At 37.6% G+C, this 21,344-nt stretch overlaps 1 protein-coding gene across 1 annotated transcript in view; it reads right to left on the reverse strand.

Annotated features, from left to right (window-relative positions):
- Positions 1 to 21,344, reverse strand: part of LOC103731729 (EGF-like and EMI domain-containing protein 1) — a 616,338-nt gene that overhangs the window by 98,450 nt on the left and 496,544 nt on the right. Inside the window, 1 exon segment of the mRNA XM_029562083.1 lies at positions 1,975 to 2,097. Coding sequence (XP_029417943.1) covers positions 1,975 to 2,097 — 123 coding nt within the window.

A 21,344-nucleotide genomic window follows, 5' to 3' on the forward strand; every position in this document is an offset into this window, starting at 1 on the left:
AGTATAGATTCATCTAAACCACAACTTCAAAAAATGATTTTACATTAGATATAAAAATTCACCAGCTAAGGTTGCCCTTTCTGATAAATATCTCATTTGCATATATCAACAGTCCTGAAGCTCCACACACTGTTGTGACTCAGAGAACCTATGGCAACAGTTTAAGGTTACTACCAACAGATGATCTTATAAGGCTGGTATTAGGGAGGGAAAAGAGGGTCCTCTAGCTGTTACCGTTAATCCTACACAAAGGAGAGGATATTTCAATTAAACAAATATGAGTGAGCTGTTGCTCCACAACGTGTGAGGACTGTAGATATCGTCGTCTTGATACTGAGTTCCTGGAAATATTCTTCTCTGCCCACTTCCTGCTTTTAAAATATTTTATTTATTATTTTTTATTTTATGGGCATGAGAGTATTACCACATGTATGTAAGTGTACCTGTGTCATGCAATGAGCACAGAGGTAAGAAGAGGTCATCAGATACCCTAGAACTGGAGTTATGGATAGTTGTTAACATCATGTGAGTGCTGGGAATCAAACCTGGGTCCTCTACAAGAGCAGCCAGTAGCCAGTACTCTTAACCGTATCTTTATTCCCCTCCCAACTTTTAAACTCTCATACCTTCATAACATGTTTTCTCATATCAAATTCAGACTAATGACTATGGCATCTTTGCCTGTTTGTCTGGGTCTTCTCTCAGGCATGCTAGGGAAGCAAAAATAACTACAAGCAATATATAGTATGAAACTAATTTAAAACAGCTGTCTATAGTCCAACTTTCATTATTATTATCAAACTTTTTAAAGTATTTTATTTATTGTTTTTATTTTGTGTATATTTTATGTGTCTTTCCTGCATGTATGTGAATGCACCTGTGTTGTGCAATGCCGTGGAGGTCAGAAGAGGGCTTCAAATTCCCCTGGAACTGGAGTCAAGGACAGTTCTTAGCCGCCATGTGGGTGCCAGGAATCAAACCTGGGTCCTCTGCAAGAGCAGTCAGTGCTCTTAACTGCTGAGCCATCTTTACAGCCCCTATTATCAAGCATTTTATAACATACTAATAACAATTTTGTGAGGATGAAATAGTTAACAAAACCTATAAAAATAAACTGAGCAATTAAATTTTCCTGCACTGGGTGCTATGTGTTTAATACGATAATTGCTGTAAACAAGAACATGAGCTAAAACTGGAATGTGATATGACAGGTAAGGATCTTGACTCACTGGAAAGAAAACACTTTTACTTAAATTATTTAAGTGAAGACAACAAAGAACATTTATAACCACACAGGCGAGAGTATATTTAAAACTTTATTCTGTTTTTCTGTTTACAAAAGTGGCATATACTTATTTCAAGAAATTTATAATTCAGAATCATAATGAAGGAGACAATAATTCTATTTCTGACATATTTAAGAACATTTCAATGTAGAGTGAATATGCTGTAACCTATATTTATTACGTGTACTTGTAACTATGTCTGAGTAATTTTAATTTCTTTGCAATGTTTTCTTTTAGAGTTTTGTCTATGACTCAATTTTAATCTTTTATTTATTTCTGAATCTAGTTCTGCATTTGCCTTGAAATGAGATCACTGTAGCTAGTTATCATCAGTTATTATCATTGCCTATGTCCCCTCATCATTTCCGTTTGGGGTGATACTTGCATAATAACAAAATTAAATTTCACAGAATATGCCCACAATTCCACGCTATCAAAATAATCACATACTTGAAGATTTAGCTATGAGTATTGTGAGTATTGATCCCTGTATTTCCTTTCCCATTTTTGGTCTCTCCATTTTCTAATAGCAACATACCTTATGTGTTTTAGAAGGTGGAACTGAGCCCGAATACTCTCAGCTTCTGTAGATATATTTACAATGGAACAAATTCTCGTTGCTGCTCCTTGCAGGGGCAGGTCAATTTTCATTGAAAATGGTATCAAGCTGGCTCTACTATTTACTCACTTATGCAGGTTCGTTCATCCACGTGGCGTCTGTATCCTGTATCACAGTCACAGTGGAAGGTGCCCAGAGTGTTAATACAGCGCTGCTGGCAGCCTCCGTTCAACACTGCACATTCATCGACATCTAGATGTGGAAGACAGATGGCCAGGGTTACAATGTGATTCCAATGTCAGCCTAGGAGAAGTTGCACAATATTCTTTGATATACAGTATGTGTTCTACTGTACAAAGGCACCATCTCTGTTACCAAAAATCTATGCTTCTTTAATCCATTTGGCTCTACCTTGTTGACAAGAAAATGTAGATAGAAAGTTTATTGACTATTTTAGGGAGCAACAACCACGAATGTAGGGATTGTATCACAAATTTCTATTCTTCACTTACTGGCTAATTAACCAGATCTGAGATACGGCTATTCCTTGGGAAAGGAAACTGGAGGGGAGAACTTCACCGAGTCACTCCAGAAGATAAACAACTATTATTGGTCTTATTGTGCCGATTAAAGCCAGTAATGGAGTTAAGACATTGCATCTCCTTCTCATGTGCTGTAAGAGACATCATAGGAAAGACAGGTGAATTCAATTACAACACATTAATATGTTTGCTTCTCTAATTTAGCTTCTCCAGCAAGTTACCATTTTCTGAAATACATGTTTGTATAATAGGTTAGTTATTTAAATTTTAGAATAAAATGGAAAGTAGTCAGAGAGCTTCACAATTACCTAATTTTCATTAGTCATAATGAATACATTATGGATACATTATTTATTTCTCTTCAGAAAAAAATAATTTCATCTCCCAGAAACTGAACCTATTGTGCCACATACGATCAGTACTTATACATTCAAAGTCACAAAAATGCAAGTATTCACAAACTTAAGGAGAGTTTTTGGACAGTCTGCTGGTGAAAAATAATCTATTTTTTTTCTTCTTTGGAGGTTTTGTACAAGTGGAAATCAGGGCTGTGCATCATGGAAGACGCCTATAATTCTAGGACTCTGGATGTTGAAGCAGAAAAATTCTAAATTCCAGGTCATCTTATGGTACACAGCAGGGGTAAATGGATAGAAGACAGAGTAGGAGAAGAAGGGGCAAAGAGAGGGAGGAAGCAGAAGAGAGTGCGGAAAAGGGGGAGAGAGATTTGCAAAGGAAGCATGGACTTAATGCAGGGAATGGTCTGATTTTTATGGCCCTTGACCCTAGTCCTTCTAGAAAAGATATTTGATATGAACAATCTTTGCTAAAATATGGAATGCCTACTGGGGAGTTACCTTTATAAAAGTAACATTAATTCATCAGGGAGAAGGCAGACTGTGAACACAGGAGTCATAGCGCCTGTCCTTGTCCAAATATCATGGTCTTACCATAAGGAATATTTTGTACTGAAATGAAGACTTTGGGATATAATCAAAGCAAGCAGAAAAAATTCCCTTTTGTTTCCTTTTCTCAAAAAACCTGACAGTTCATTTTGTAGAATCCTATATTTTACTTCAAAAATAAGATATTCTGGAGTAATTGTGGTGTTTTTTAAAATGAATTTCATTTCAGAGATAAGAATTACTGATGTGTCAAAGTGTGAGACTTTTTATTACATTTTGAGTATATGTTAACCTAATCCTCTAGGTCTTTTTCATATAAACTAATGTTAAACGAGAGCCCTCCATTCGTTGCCTGTCTTCTCTTCAGGGATTTAATATATATGCAGGTTAGATTGTTATTTTTCTGTCTTCAGGATATTATTTTACAGAGCTGAGAGGTAATTCTGAATCTCAACTTTGTCAACCTCTAGCTTAGATACCCTTCTCAAGTCTTTTACTTTACAGACATAAATAAAACTCTTAATTCCCAGGAATATTTTATTTTCTGTGATAAATGACCTTGCAAATATTATAAATTATAATGCAGCATTTAATGAGCTTATATACATTGAAGAGTATCTTAAAATATGTGCACATAGCTAGATTGCTACTTCTGAGAAGGATGAATGATGTTTTCTATGGTGGATGAATATTCTGTTATGTGGGTTGTTATGCTCGACAAAAAATTTTAACCATATCTCTGATACTCTAGTTTGTCATAAGGGAAAAATTTCCCTGTACAATAAAAAATAAAATTTAAAAATAAGTTATATTCTGACCTTCTCCCCATGACTGTGCACAAAGTCTTAACATGTTTTCATTAAGGACACAGATCTAAGCCCTGGAGAAATGGCTCAGTCGTTAAAGAGGGCTTACTGCTCTTTCAGGGGACTATTTCAGTTGGGCAGCTCACAAACACCTGTAACTCCTGAACCAGGGAATTCGACATGTTGTGCACCTGCACTCACATACACACACCCTCCCATACACGTCCACATATACACATAATTTAGAAAATCTTTAAAGTCACAGAATGAACATAAGAAATGTCACTGAATCTGTTCCCAAGACTGACATGTGCACCTGCACTCACATAACACACCCTCCCATACACGTCCACATATACACATAATTTAGAAAATCTTTTAAAGTCACAGAATGAACATAAGAAATGTCACTGAATCTGTTCCCAAGACATAAGGGTCAAAGTTTTGCCAGTGAACTTTCTTTTAGTAAGTTTTAATGTGTTTATGTTTTTAGTGTACTCTACACTTATTACTGTATTAGATTCATACACCTAACCCACAATCAATCTATCAAACACACTCTGTACTTTAAGTCAGATTCTCTTGGGAAAAATAGCTTGCTGCTGAAACTTATTAGTGAGTCATGTCTGCTTCTCTGAGACAGTTTCTTCATAACAAAATAGGGTGATAAGGAAGGTCATGTGCACTGAGCTATGATTTATTTACTTATTTATTTGTTTATGCATGGCATTGTGGCATATATTGCTAACTCTTGACACTGTATACAGAAATTAAACAACAGGTCATTTTATTCCACTAACTAGCAGAACTGACAACATGAGGTCAGGAAGTATGAATGTACAACAGGAGTGAGAAACATGGGAATTCAGAGGGGGAAATCTCTTTGACTTAATGTATAAATGAACAGTGAGGTGGGTTGGGGTGAGGACTGCCTGCAGATGGGACCAATTCAATGGTGCAGCAGTTGGGATACACACATTTAGATCTTTTCATGCCAGAAACTGGTTGATAAAATGAAATAAAATTGAAAAACAAACACAAAACTTCCTTTTATTAATTTGGACGTTAAAGTATCTGCCATCTTGGTTTACTGCACACCTGGACAGGTTGAGGCATAACAGTCTGTGTTTACACTTGCCAAAATCTTATTAAAAAAGCAATCATTTATAGAATGTTACAAAATACTAACTAATTGGCTTGACTTCCCTTTCTTTCACCCCTTCCACTTTGTTTTGACACTGTGTAATCAATAGTTCTGAAACCTGTGAGTGTATTAGAACCACTTTATGAGCATTTTAAAATGCTGATGCCAAATTTCCATCTTCAGTTTGACTTAACTGGTCTTCTTATCAGGTGTGGGAATGATAACAGTATAATAAACACCCTAAGTAATTAAAATATACACCCTGAGCCAGGCTCACCTTGTATACTTACGGCTTTAACTATGATATGTTGTTAAATGCAGACAGTGGCTTGCTAGCTCTGGGTCTATAGTCTGAGACCCTAAGGTTTCAGTTAAACACAGGGTGATTTGGATGTGATTGGTCTGTGATTAAATATGCAGGAGTAAACATGCAGGTGATTGTCTGTTCAGCTCAAATGGCATGTGGATCATCAAATGTGAAGACTTGCCTCAGTTTCACACTGGTTAGATTAAGTGAAAACAAATCAACCCAAGTGTTTAAATCAACACATAGATCAAAATATGTGCATATATCTGTGTATCTGGGAGAGAGAAAGAGAGAGGGACAGAGAGAGAGAGAGACTGGGGTGAAGAAAATTATAGAATATTTCCTTTATTTAAATCCCACAAAATAAACTTCCAATACTGCCCACAATATTCATTTTAATAATAATTTCAATAGTTTCAGTGTCATCTCTCTTGAAGACTGATCTGCTTCTGTAAACCAGGAAGGAAACTTTAGTTCCTTGCTAATCGAATGTGTCTGATATAGGATAAGACTGGGTTAAATTGTCATGATTCTAGACACTCCTGCTGAAGTCTCCACAAGTGATTTTCTTTTCTTCAACATTCTGCCCAACAGAGTTAAAAACCAGAAATGTCAATATTACATTAAAATGTTATTATCAAGTATACTTCATGTGAAGAAACAATTTCTCACAAAATTCTCTGAGTTATATCTTCACATTAGATGCCTACAGAAAGCCCTGCCCTTAAAATTGGAACTCCAGGACACTGCTGGGAATAATGATAAAGTCATTAGAAATTTTTTTCAGCATTATCACCATGATATGGACCCCGGGTTTCATACTACAAAAGACTGTCAAAAAGAATCAACTATGTCTTCTGTTTTTCCTTTTAATATCCTTTCTTCTGTATTTATGCCCAAACTATTTCCCCACACAGTCACAGAATATAATACCTAAAAGAATTCACATTATTATCAAATGTGCTTTGCACATAAAAGCTCTCTAGGAGAACAATGATCCACTTTTGTTGTTGTACATTCAACATTGTTTCATGTTATTTTTCTTAGACTGTGTGACTAAGAAAATTTACCTGAGAGTAGAATAAATTATTCTTCCATTTGCCCCTTAATATACTGTCCCCAGAAACTTGTTGACTGAAAATAAGGGATGTTTTCAATTTGAATACTGTTATAGAAGTGTTCCATAGGAAGGAAATAGTGAAGGGTGTGACAAAGATACTGCCAGGTTTTCCACTGGCCTTACTTTAATGATTGGTAATCACTCTGTATTTGAAAGGACTTTTGCTTATAAGTCTTCAGTGTGTGATAGAATGAACTCCATAAGGCATCTTTATGATATGGCATACACGATCCACATATATTCTATGAATCAATGAATGATTGGTTTGAATCATTCACAGGTTTAATCTTCTTATCCTCCCATATTCAACAATGGATTTTGTAGAACTGAAACCTTTTCTGTTTCCTCTCGTCACCCTTGCAGATTCTTAATATTGACTTTTAAGTGATTATTATTTATTATTATTATTAGTTGTGTGTGTACACATGCAGGTGTGCTTGCCACAGCACATGTGTGGAGGTCAGAGCAAAACTTCCAGACTTGGTTCTTTCCTTCTATCTTTACAGGGATTCTGGGGACTGAAATCAGGTCTCCAGGTTTGCACAGCAAGCTCCTTTCTCCCCTGAGCCTTCTCCCCAGGCCCAGCGATTTGCTTCTTTTATTTCACAAGTACCTTTACAATCACAGGATATAAAATAGTTCCTAAGTTTCATAGTGAAAAAATTTAAACTGTCTGCACTGAATGTTGAGTAGCTGCTGGCTTGGAACATTGTATTTTTTCTTCTTTCATTCTGAAGAACTCCAAGATTTTCATTTGGGAATCTTCACCTCTTTCATTTTAAAGAAACCGTGTACTTTATGTGAGATTGAAGAATACCCCTTCCCAGACCAGGGTGAAAGGGTTTGGTATGGTCTCATCTATGTTTACCTTATAATTGGCTTGGGTTGTATCTGCTTTTACAATATGGATTTCTAATGAAGAATGAGTGACATCAGAGCTGACCCAATCAGTATGAAACTCAATGTATAGATTAGAAATCTTGTGACATAGATCTCCTAATCAATAAATTCTAATGTGTAGAGATGGGTCATTTTTACAGTAGCAATTTTGCTTTCATGAATGAGGGTACTCCAAAGATAAAACCAAAGAAAGGACTGAAGGAGTCACAGAAAAATGGACTTGATTAGTTAAAGACCCAAAAACCCCTTTAATTTTTGAACATTTGACATCTGTTATTCTGTCACTTGTAATCCAAAGCACAGTGATATAGCCATGCTGTGAAATAAGTGGGCAGAAGGAAGTCACTTGTTCAACAGTAGCATCTGCTTTTAAAAAAGATGCTGTTAGGCAAAATGTTTTAACTTGTGGTTCATCAAGGGTCTATGATTTGGGCCCATTTGTTATAATATTTATTGTTAAAATTATTTTTCAAGATTTTTATGAAGCCTATGAGTTGTGTCACCTATCTGTAATCTCAGTACTCAGGAGACTGAGGCGGGAGGGCTTGAAGTACATGACAGCCTGCTCTACATTGTGAGTTTGTGGCTATCCTGGGTTGTTCAGAAAGAAATTGACTAAATAAATACAGTAATGAAATTTTAATGAATTTAGCTATTTGTGACATTCCTGGCTCATTATTTCTTATAAATACTAAGAACTTATCAAACTATTTGGACAAAGTCAACATCAGTGTGGCGATACGAGGGTTGGTAAAGATGTGGTCTTGAAGAGTTTTCCCCAGTCGCCTGTGCATCACTCTGGATTCTGCCTTCCATGTTCTCACCGTCTGTTTTCCTTTTGTACTTGTCTTGAAAAATATAAGTTATTGTAGCTTGATGTTCAGATATCTATTACTGGAACAATAATAATAAATGATGCTGGGATTTGATCATGGAGGGATGAAGATACAGGAAAAAACTAATGTGGTTGGAAATCATGGAAGCAAAGGGCATGGACTTTTCAAAATGGAAAATGTCACACACGGATGTCAGTTTGAAGCTGCAAAATGCCATGAGATTTGGAAATAAGGATTCTATTGAAGTGACTGAGGAAGAAACTGATGTCAATAACCAGATTTCCATGTAATGATTATTGACCATTTATAATCTTGTATTTCTCAAAATTCTTTGCATATAGTAACCTACTAGTTACTCAAAGCTGGTCCTATGAAATAGGTACTGCTGTTCCCCTGCATGCCCAGGGTTAAACTGAGACATAGGAAACTGTTTAATGTAACTGGATTGGCTTTAGATTTCAATGGGCAGGTTGTAGAAGTTTAAAAAAAAAGGAAGAGAAACAGATTTAAGATACACCATGCAATTAGTTTGACTGCTAAAGAGAAGGGTTATGCATTTAGAAAGGAAAGTGGTATAATAAAGGAGATTTTAAGGTGATAACATGTATAAGTTGGAGTACTCATGGAAATTAATTGATAGAAAGTTGATTTAAAGACAAAAGAAAGGGACTGGAGAGATGGCTCAGGGCTTAAAAGCATGTGCTGCTCTTGCAGAGGAATCTGAGGTCATTCCTGGTATCCAAATGGTGGCTCATAATCACTGATCCAGGTGATTGAATCTCCTCCTTGGACACCATTCATGTACATGTCACATGTAAATACATGTAAACGCTTATGCATACAAATAAATAAATAAATAAATAAATAAATAAATAAATAAATAAAACCATTGAGAATCTGAATTAGAATATCCTGGAACTGGAGAGATGACTTAGTAGTTAAAATCACTAGTTGCTCTTGAGGAGGACCTGGGTTCGGTTCTCGGCACCCACATGGAGGCTAACAAGCCATTTTGCAGGACTGCATTTGTACAAAGAGATGAGTTAACATCTTTGAGCAAAGAACAATGTTGTTTGGATTTCCAAAGCCTGGCATTTCCATGATCTAAGGTAGCCAACAGCATGCACTTGAATCCATAATGTTCCTGTCACTGCAGTGGGATTTTAGGGAACATGGTGGAGTGGGGAGATTGACACAAAACTGAAACTCTGGTTGCCAGCTTTATTGTGAATAACAGAGTCCTTTGTTTCTGACCTCGGGACCCTTGTCTCTTGTCACCATCCAAAGAGAGATAGCTTAACCTATCAACATGAAAGCAAGGAGAAAAAAATTTCAGACCCTACATGATTCTTGACAGAGTACAGAATAGAAACTACACATGAACATGTACTCTTGGACCACATGTTGCACAGCGGAAGGACCTGGGTAGCCAGAGTAGCCGTTCTGTTTCCTGCAGTCTCCTGATGTTGATTAGTTATTAGTGAAAGTGTTATTTTATTAAAAAAACACGATGCTGGGTAGATCTCTGGTATGCTTGAATTTGGCTGGTCACCCTGAGTATTTATATTAGTGCAGAAGAGAGGGTTTCAAAGAACACCAAGAACAACATCAGGTGCCGGGATTTCAGCTCAATAATCTTAGGCTCCTCTTAGCTCTCCATGCAGGGTGTCTCCATTCAAGCAGTTTTAAAAATTATATTGTTAATAGTCTTACAAAATAGTAGGTTTCTATGTGGCTCTTTCATACATCCTCAGTTTTAGTTAACCTTTCCATCCAACCACTCTTCCTCTCTATCCTCCACCCCTACCCACACTTAAACCATTCCACCCCCACTTTTCACCACCTCCTCTTTTATATTTATCCCTCCGTTAAAACTGCCCCCTTCCTCTCTAATGGTAACATTCCACCTTCCTTGCCTTTATAGTCACTTCAATTTAAATAACACTAGCAAAAGCTCAAAGCTAGGATTCATGTATGAGGCAGAGCATTTATTTTTATTTTTATTTATTTATTTTGTCTTTCTAGGGCTGGTTACCTCACTCAGTATAATCTTTTCCCAGTCCCATCCATTTCCTTCAAATTTCATAGTTTAAGTTTTTTTCAGTGGAAATAAATTCTACTGTGCATATGATGCATTGATCCATTGATCAGTTGCTGGGCATCTAGGTTGGTTTCTGTTCCTGGCTAGTATGAAGAGCAGCAATGAACATGAATGTGCAGGTATCTATGATGTAGGATGTAGTGTACTTTGGGTAGATGCCAGGAGTGGTATCACATGGGACATGACAATTCTATATTTTAGGATTTGTGAAGCCTTCACATAGATTTCCATAGAGTCTGCTCTAGTTTACCCTACCACCGTCAGTGACTAAGTCTTCCTCTTTCTCCAAATTCTTGCCAGCATTTGTTGGAATTGGTTAGGGAGACTCCAGAGGCCCCCTACAACATACCCCTTGGTTGTCACTGGGCATTATACATCAGTTGGAATAAAGGACATTGAGAAATTAAGGTGGATCTGAACTAGAAGTTTCTTAATTGTTGGCTGGCTTTCATGGTGTTGGAAGGTGGTATATAGGCTTCTGGAGGAGAAAAGTCATCAATGGTCCTCACCCAGCTATAGGCCCCACAAGCTACAATAATGACCTTCATGGCAAAATATGCTCACTGTTGCAATAGTGTCATGACTATTGTGAATGTAACCAACCACTTTCTCTTAGAATTTGAGGATCCTTTCATAGAAAAGAACTCATGACAGGTACTTGTGAACCTGGTCAATAGGCAAGGGTTGAGGAGGTTATAGGAGAATAATTGCTTTGCTAAATTGAAATTACCAAATTTCCTTTTATTTATATTTAAATTTATACCCATAAACTTGTTTTGTTGTTAGCCTTCATCACTGATACTTCCTCTTACAGTGGGCAGTGGTTAATGCAGAGACTCACAACTGGTCAAAATATGGAGACAAGTGGGTGTGAAGTGCTTGGCCTTAGATGGGACATCTGTAATATATCATCCCTTTCAAGAATCAAGGAATATCATAGAAGATGGTTTGGAAAGAATGTAAGAGTCAGGCATTAAGGAAGGATGCTTAGAAAGAGTGTCTTCAGAGCCTGATTCAGATACTACATTCATGAACTAACTGTAGTTGCGGTATCCTGCACAAGACCTGCACAAGATTGGAGCAGGCAATATTTCATCATGTGCTGTGGAGGGGATCATAAGGCTCCCATCTCTGAGGGAATATGAGCAGTTAACAGCTACTGAGAGGAAGGATGTCATTTTCTTCTGTAAAGCTACAACTGATAAGTTTCCCATGTTCCAGTACATAACACATGCTTATACAAACAACTGTAATTAAATCCAATGGATCAAACAAAGACACTAAAGTAGGAAGGGCTTGTTGTAAAGAAGGGGTTCAACAGGAGAGATGGAGTTGAAAGAGAGCAATAGCAGGTGAAAATGACAAAAATTCAGTATATTCATGTATGAAATTTCCAATCCTCACAAGAGATATCTTTTACAAAGAACAAGACACAAATACCTGGCTTAAGAACCCACAATTTTACAATACTGTTATATCTCTGGACACAAAGCTGGGAATGGTATCTGCTCTGCTTTCAGTTTTATTTCTAATTCTACATCAGCTCTTCTCTTACAGTGTTCATGGTAGTTGTATAATAAAGATCTATTCAAAAAATAAAATCACTAAAATATTGATTTGCTTTGTAAAAATTATTGGATAAAGGGGAAGTGAATGAACAAAGAATAGTTATTAAATTGGCAGGAAAACAGATAGCTTCACTGAGAGCAAGAGTGACAGAGGAAGACGTGGAAGGAGGCAGACGAGGGGACTCTTACAGAATCTTAGTACCTGTCCTACTTTGCTTTTCTGGTGCTATGATAAAACACTGAACAAAACCAACTTGGGGGGTAAAGGGTTTATTTCCTCTTCTACTTCCAAGGCAGAGTCCATCTTTGAGGGACATAAGCCAGAAACTCAAAGGAAGAACTTGGAGGCTGGAACTGAAGCAGAGACCATGGAGGAAAGCTGCCTATTAGCTTACTTCCTTTGGTTTGCTGAGCTAGCTTTCTTATACAGCACAGATCTAATTGCCAAGTAATGACACTGCCCATGGTGGGCTGAGTTTTCCTATTAACAACCATTGGGGCTTAAGAGGTGGCTCAGTGGTTAAGAGCACTGACTGTTCTTGCAAGGACTGAAGTTGGATTCCAAGCACCCACAGGGCAGCTAAGAATCATTCTTTAACCTATTAACTCCAGGGGATCTGACGCCATCTTCTGACCTCCATAGGCATTGCACACATTTGCAGGCAATATACTCATACACATAAAATTAAAAAAATAATAATAAAATATTTTTAAGGACAGTAAGAATATACCCCACAAAATGGCCCCCAGGCCAATATGATGGAGGAAATTCCTCAATTGAGGTCTTACTTCCCATGTATGTGAAGTTGACAACTAAATTTAACCACTCTCACTTTCTAAGGAGAAGAGTCTTTATAAAAATGAACAAAAATGTCAATAATATTGAATATCAAGTAAGAATGAAGTGGTAAGTAATCTGGTAGCTTTGGATTTCCCTGCAGCCCGAGAATCTCCACCCTCTATCCACACCCTATCCCCCCACTTCTAGCCCTGGGCCTGTTCTTCCACTTCAGATCTCTGGACCAGGTTTCTAACCCAGAACTGTCCACTGCATCCTGATTCCCTTCACCAGACTTCCTGCATCCTCCAGCTTAGTTCGTTAGACCCTCCACAGGCTGTCCCAACCCCCTTCTTGCCCTCTGCCCCTCTCCTGATCTGCCTGCCACAGTCCTGCATACTACCAGGTATGTCAAACCTTGCTCACACTGCACCTTGATTCTGCTGCAGCCTGAGCAGCTTTGCTCTCTCCCTGCACTTTCTTCCCATTCTAGCCTTGGGCCTAGGCCACTCTTGCTCTTCTGCCTCAGATCTCTGGACTAGCTTCCTAACCAAGACTCACACATGGCATCCTTAGCTCCTGTACACAGATTAGCTGCATCCTCCAGGTTAGTTTGTTAGATCCTCCACAGGCTCTCCCAAATTTATCTTGCTCTTGGACCCCCTCCGGATATACCAGCCACAGACTCATCTACTACTCATACCAGTCTACTATGCTTTGAGAACCTGAAGCACACACCAACTAACTTTTCATACCTGACCAATAAGCAACCAAGTTACAACAATATAAACAGAAACAAACTTCAATTAAACAGAGGGCAAATAGAGTTTCTTATCAGACACACAACCAAGAAAAGATATCTATATGCCAAAAGTGACAATGCAAAAACAAAATAATATGAAAAACCAAGAGAATATGTCCCCAACAAAATGCACCAGTTCTACAGACATGTACTACAATGAGAATCACCCTGAGGGACCCCACAATGCAGTATTTAAAAGAGAAATCATACATATCATCAAAGAGCTGAAACAACACACAAACAACTGAAAAGAACTCAAAGAAGATAGGCATAAACTCATGAATGAAGCTAAAAAATGTGGCTCAAGTAAATAACAAAAACAATTCAAGATTGGAAAAGTAAATTCACAAAAGAGATAGAAATATTGAAAAGCCAAGACAAAGGAAATGGAATTGAAAAACTCAATAAATCAATTAGAAATGGAAGGAGAAATTCTCACAGGTAGAATGAATGAATGGATAGAAGAATTCAAGAGTGGATGACAAAGCTGAAGAACTGGACTGCTCTAGTAAAGACTGTGGAAAAATGAGAAAAACAACAACAACACAGGAATGGAGTATGCTGGAAATATGGGACACCATGTAAAGCCCAAATCTACACATCATAGGTATACAGGAAGGAGAAGAATCTCAGGTCAATGGCATTGACCAGATCTTCAACAGGATTATAGAAGAAATATCTGTATTGATACAAGAAGCAGATGCAACATGAATTAGAGAGGACCAGACAAGAAATTCCACATGACGTGTCATAGTAAAAACACTATATGTACAGAACAAAGAAAAAGTACTGAAAGCTGCTAGAGCAAAACAACAAGCTACATATAAAGGAAAGCCTATCGAACTACAGCTGACATTTCAGTGCAAACTACGAAGAGCCTGGACCAAACTATTCCCAGGTCTCAATGACCATGGATGCCAGCCCTGAATGCTTTATCCAGCAAAACTATTTATCATAGTCTAAGGTGAATGGAAAATTTTCCATGACATGAATAGGCTGAAAGAATTCATGTTCACCAAACTAGCCCTTTAGAGAATGTGTGAAGCAGAACAAAGGACTGAAGATAGGAATGACTATAACAAAGTGGTGACAGAAAGAAAACAAAGGAAGATATAATTACCAAAAAAAAGACACAGGATCAAGAATAAAACAAATTAAAATGACAGTAAGCAATACATATCTTTCAATAACAACTCTAAATACCAATGGCCTCAATTCCCAGTCAAAAGACAAAGACTAGTGGATGGGATTAAGGAAAAAATCAGTCTTTTTGTTGTCTTCAAGAAACTCATCTCACCTTCAAAGATAGGCACTATCATCAGTGAAAGGACAGAAAAAAATATTCCAATCAAATGGCACTAAGAAACAAGCAGATGTTGCAATTCTAATATCTGACAAAATAGATTTCAAATGAAAACTAATCAGAAGAGATAAAAAGGGTTCCTTCATTCTAATTAAACAAACAATTGACCAAGAAGATATTACAGTTATGAACATATATGCACCAATCTTTGGTGCACCCAATTTCCATAGAAACAGTAGTACAGGACTATAAAAACACAAATTAACTCCTACTCAGTAATAGTAGGTGATTTCAGTGCCCCACTATCTCAAATAGACAGGTCAACTGGACAAAGAATAAACAGAGACATCTGAATTAAATGACATCTTATATCAAATGATCCAAAGAGATATCTATAGAATATTCCACCCAACCACCAAAGAATACACTTTCTATTCAGGAGCCCATGCAAGTTTCTCAAAAACTGACCACATATGGGGGCACAAAACAAACCTCAACGAAATACAAAAAAGTGAAATAATTCCATGTATTGTATTAGACCACAATGCAGTACAGCTCTGGTAACCACATGAACTCATGGGGATTAAACAACACACTCCTGAATGATGAATGGGTCAAAGAAGAAATTAAGAAAAAAATAAAAGCATTCTTTGAGTGAAATAAAATGAAAGTGATTATAAAACAAACCAAAATTTATGGGACACTTTAAAAGCAGTCTTAGAGGGAAGTTTATAGCTCTAAGTGCCTATATTAAAAACTCAGAAAGAGCACATATAAATGACTTAACAGTACAACTCAAGACTGTGGAAAGGCAAGAGAAAACCAAACCCAAACCTCGCAGATGAGAAGAAATAACAAAAATCAGAGCAAAAATTAATGAAATAGAAACAAAGATAACAATACAAAGAATTAATAAATCTGAAACTTGGTTATTTGAAAAGGCAAACAAGAGGGACAGACCCTGAACCAAGTTAACCAAAAGAAAGAAAGAACAAATTCAAATTAACAAAATCAGAGCTACAAAGGGAAACATTAAATCTGACCCCCCCAAAACAAACAAACAAACAAACAAAAAGCCCCAGATCATTAATCAAGAATATTTAAAAAATCTATACGCTATCAAATTGTAATCTCCAGGTCTGCTTCATGAACATAGAGAAGTAGAGGGTTTCAGTCCACTGGAAGCTTGTACATGAGACTTTATGGCAATGGTGGCATCGAGCACAGGACCCATGCCAACTCAATGAAGCAAGAGCCCAGGGGGGGAGGAGATAAATGGGTGGCGGGAAGCACTATACTAAGAAATACTGGAGACTTGGAGACTGATTGCTACTAGGTGAGGGAAAGTACGTCTTACATACAATCACTAAATGGGCTGAGTAGACTCCAGTGGACAAATTTACACTGAAGGACATTTGGGTACAAATGCTTGACTGGATAGGACTTAAAATGTAAGGCTGAATACATGAGGTTGGGTGCAGGAATGGGGGAGGGGGTTTAAAGTTGATTAAGAACTGTTGTGTGAAATTACAAAAATTCAACAAGACCACTCAAGTAAAAAATGTCCAGGACCAGATGAATTAAAAGCGCAGAATTCTACCAGATAGTCAAAGATCTACAACCAATGCTTCTTAAATTATTCAAAAGAATAGAAACTGAGGGAGAATCCCCAAATTCCTTCTATGAAGTCAGTATCACTCTAATACCCAAACCAGGTAAAGACAATGAAAATAAATAAACAGAAAACAACAAAAAACTATAGGCTCACATCCTTAATAAAAATAGAATCAAAAAAAAACTTTGCAAATAGCATATAGACACACATCAAAAGATCATCCACCATGATCAAGTTGGCTTTATTCAATTTGCAGGGACATTCAATATACATATCAATAAATGTAATTATATAATATGAATGGACTTAAAGCCAAAAATGATATGGTCATGTCAACAGCTGTAGAAAAGGCCTTTGACAAAGTCCAGCACTTATTCATGTTAAAAGTCCTAGAGGGAATTGTTGGAGGGAACATAGCTCATCATAATTAAAGCTACATGCAACAAACCCACAGCCAACATGATTTTAAATGGAGAAAAACTGGAATAATTCCCATTAAAATCAGGAACAGACAAGGCTGCCAACTATCTCCACCCCTTTTTAATATAGTGCTTGAAACTCTGGCTAGTACAATAAGACAAGAGAAGGAAATTAAAGGAGTACTAATTGGAAGAGGTCAAATTACAACTATTTTCAGACAATGTGATATTACTCAAAAGAGATTCCAAAATCTCCACCACAAAACTGCTAGAAATGATCAATACTTTCAGTAAAGTGGCAGGTTCCAGATTATAAGGGCCAGGGTTGGTATATGAACATAAGGAAACAGAGACTTTCCAGGCCATTGGGAACTTGCTCAAATGAACTTGCAACAATGGTGACAGTATTCACAAGGCCCATATCAACTCAATCAGACAAAAACCCAGCATAGAACAAGGAAAATGGACAGCAGGCCCCAACACTAGCCTAGGAACTATTGGGAACTGATTACTACTTGGTGAGGGAGATCAGATCTTCTTTTAAGGGAGAGACTAGATAGGGTGACTACCTATCTAAACTACCACGGCAATGCATGAACTTGCATCAAAAGACAGCTAGGCACAAATGGATGACTGGAAAGGACTTAATATACATGAGAGAATGCATGGAATCTGGTGGAGGTGTATGAGGAGGCACGGAAGGGAGAGGGAATATAGCTTTGTTTAAGATTTATACAAAATGAACAAAAACTCAATAAAATACTTTTTAATTAAAATAAATAAATTAGGATAGTACATCCTAAGTTGGAAGACCATTTCCAAGAGAAAACAGAAGGAACAGTCTGAGATCAGATGGGGTCAACTCCTGGTTCAAATTACCTCAAGCTTTAGGCTGTCTTTTTCCATGAAATGTCACATATTTTGTCCCAGACTGGGGAGATGACTGAGTAAATTATACCTCTGGCAAGTATGAGGATATGATCTCAGACCCCCAGCATCTGTGTAAAAAATCACATGTGACATCACAAGTCTGTGATCCCAGTGTTAGGGAATCAGAAATAGTCAGATAATTAGGTATTCAGTCAATGTAACATTATAGGTGAAATCCAGGTTTCTGAGAGTCCCTGTATTAAAAAAGTTGGGCAGAGATTGAAGTTGACAACCAAGGTCTATCATACGTCACTCCTTTTACTCTATTGGTCTGTAAGTTAGTATTTATGCTTCTAAATGTTGATTACTATGGCTTGGTAGTATATAGTGAGATCAGTTTTTACTGTGATATTTCCAGCTTTCTTCTTCATCCTTAACAGGGCTTTTGACTTAAGGGTCTTTTATGCTAATGTGAATCTTAGCATTGCAATTACTGTATTTGTGAAAAGTGTCATTGGTTTGTTTCTATGGATGATTTCATTGAATCAGTTATTCTATGCATATTAAATTTCCAATTTAGTAACATGATAATTTTTTCTGTAAAAAAATCAGTAGCCCTCTGCTTCCCTGGGCTGCATGGCCCACCAAACTCTCCTGGAGGCCTGGACTGATCTATCAGTCCGGGGCCACCACTGCTTCCTGATCCTTTGCATCCAGATGGACCCAATTTCTTCTTGAGGTCCCTGGAAGCCGTCTGGGCCTTGTTCCTCCCCTCATCTCCCTCTGCTTTCCTGGACCTCCTTGATGTGCTGGCCTCTCAGGCTCTCTTCCAGGTAAGTCGATCGAGCCCTCCAGGCCTTGACTCCACCAGCTTCATTCACCCTCCCATCTCCCCCACTGGTTTCTCCTCCTAGCCTGGGTCCTGTCCCATTCCTTGTCTTGGAGCCCCAGACACCAGGGAACCACCACTGTTTCCTGATCCTTTGCATCCAGACCAAACAAGTTCCTTCTCAAGGTCCCCAGGAGTTCTCTGGGCCTGGTCTTGCCCTCACCTCCCTTTGCTTCCCTGGGCTGCATAGCCCACCACACTCTTTCCTGGACCCCAGGGCTGATCTTTCGGCTTCCTGATCCTTTGCATCCAGACCAACCCAGTTCCACAGTGCAGTCCCTAGGAGCCCTTGGGACCTCTCCTCACCCCCATCTCCCTTTGTGTCTCTGGGTGGCATGGCCACCAGCTGCCAGAGACCAGCACCTTTACTGGGCCCTGCTCCCAGGCCAGTCCAACCACCAAATTCCTGAGGCCAAACTCTTTCCTGGAGGGATCCAGACCTTTGGAGAAAGCCTGAGAGCATCTGATCCTCATGTGACTTGGGCCTCTGTGGGAACTCCTGAAGACAAAAGCAATCTGGCCACTCCAGTATAAAATCAAAAGAGAGAACCAGAAGCTTAGATGAACCAGCTTTTCGTGTCCAAAAAGTAAACCACAAAGACACATAAACTTTACAAAAAGAAACAGACCTAAATTTGAAGGCTTGAGTCTCACACAAGAATCAGAAACTATAAAAGAAATTCACATGTCAAAATCACAGAGAAAAAATAATAACATGAAAAACCAAATAATATATCCCCACCAAATACCAATAGTCCTCTAAAGGAGTACAATGAGAACCCCCTAGAGATAATACAGGATATGAAACTCAAAAGAACAATTTTGAACATGATAAAAGAATTCAGTGAATTTAAAAAACACACAAAGAAATCAAAGAACTGAAGGAAGATAGGGATAAACTTCTGAATGAATTGAGAAAAGAGCTAGAAATATTAAAGACTACTCAGGCTGAAATGAAAAAGGAAGTGAAAGACTCAGTAAGCCAATTATAAAGTACAGGAGAAAGCCTCCCTAACAGGATGAATGAAATGGAAAATAGAATATCAAGACTGGAAGATAAAAAGTGGACGAACTAGACCACTCAATCAAAGATTATGAAAAATTTAGGAAAGCACAAGAATGGAATATGCAGGAATATGTGACAGCATAAAAAACTAAATTTATGAATCATAGGCATACAGGAAGGAGAAGAATCCCAAGATAATTGCATGGACCAGATCCTCAACAGAATCGAAGAAGAAAACTTCCCAAAATTAAAGAAAGACATGCCCATATAAATACAAGAAGCATATAGAACTCCAAACAGACAGGAACAGAAGAGAAACTCTCCATGGAACATCATAGTAAAAACCTTAAATGTGCAGAACAAAGAGACAATACTGAAAGCTGCAAAAGGGAAACAACAAGTCACATATAAATGAAAACCCATTAGGATTACAGCTGAATTTTCAGTGCAAACTATGAAAGCCAGATGAACGTGGACCAAAGTATTCCCAGTTTTAAATAACCACAAATGCCAACCCAGATTACTATACCCAGCCAAAATGTCTATTGTAGTCAAAGGGGAAAGAAAAACGTTCCATGACACAAAATGGCTAAAGGAATTCTTGTCCACAAAACCAGCCCTTCAGAGGGTTCTGGAAACAATACAAAGAGCTTAAGAAAGGAATGACTATACCCAAGGGATTTCAGAAAGAAATTCAATGAAGGTATAACTGTGGAAAAGTACAGCTATATTACAAATGTAAACAGAAATAAAAATGACAGGATTCAATACTCATCTTTCATTAATAACTTTAAATATTAATGGACTGAACTCCTCAGTCACAGGCTCAGTGAATGGATTAAGAAACAAAATCCATCTCTTTGCTGTCTGCAAGAAACCCATCTCACCTTCAAGGACAGGCACTACCTTAAGGTGAAAGGATGGAAAAGAATATTCCAAGCAAAAGGCACTAAGAAACAAGCAGAAGTTGCAATTCTAATATCTGACAAAACAGACTTTAAACTGAAACCAATCAGAAGAGATAAAGAGGGTCACTTCATTCTGATCAAAGGAACAACAAACCAAGATTTATTACAATCATGAACATATATTCACCAAAGTCTGGTGCACCCAACTTAATTAAAAACAATACTACAGGACTTTAAGATACAGATTAATCACAACTCATTAATAGTAGGAGACTTCAATACCCTTTGTCTCCATTAGATAGATCAACAGGACAGAGAGTTAACAGAGAGACATCTGAATTAAATAATACCATATATCAAAAGGACCTAACAGACATCTACTAAGTATTCCACCCAAGCACCAAAGGATATAATTTCTACTCAGCACCCCATGGAACCTTCTCCAAAATCAACCATATACTGGGGCACAAAACAAACCTCAACAAAAACAAAAAGATTAAAATAATTCCATGCATTCTATCAGACCACAATGCAATAAAGTTTACAATCAGCACTGGAAGAAGCCCTAGTCACCACTTGAACACATGGAGAATAAACAACACACTCCTGAATGATGAATGGGTCAAAAGAGAAATTAATAAAGAAATAAAAGTATTCCTGGAACTAAATGAAAAGGACAA

This window comes from Nannospalax galili, unplaced genomic scaffold (genome assembly GCF_000622305.1).
Source record: "Nannospalax galili isolate Female #2095 unplaced genomic scaffold, S.galili_v1.0 scaffold33, whole genome shotgun sequence".
NCBI lineage: Eukaryota > Metazoa > Chordata > Mammalia > Rodentia > Spalacidae > Nannospalax > Nannospalax galili.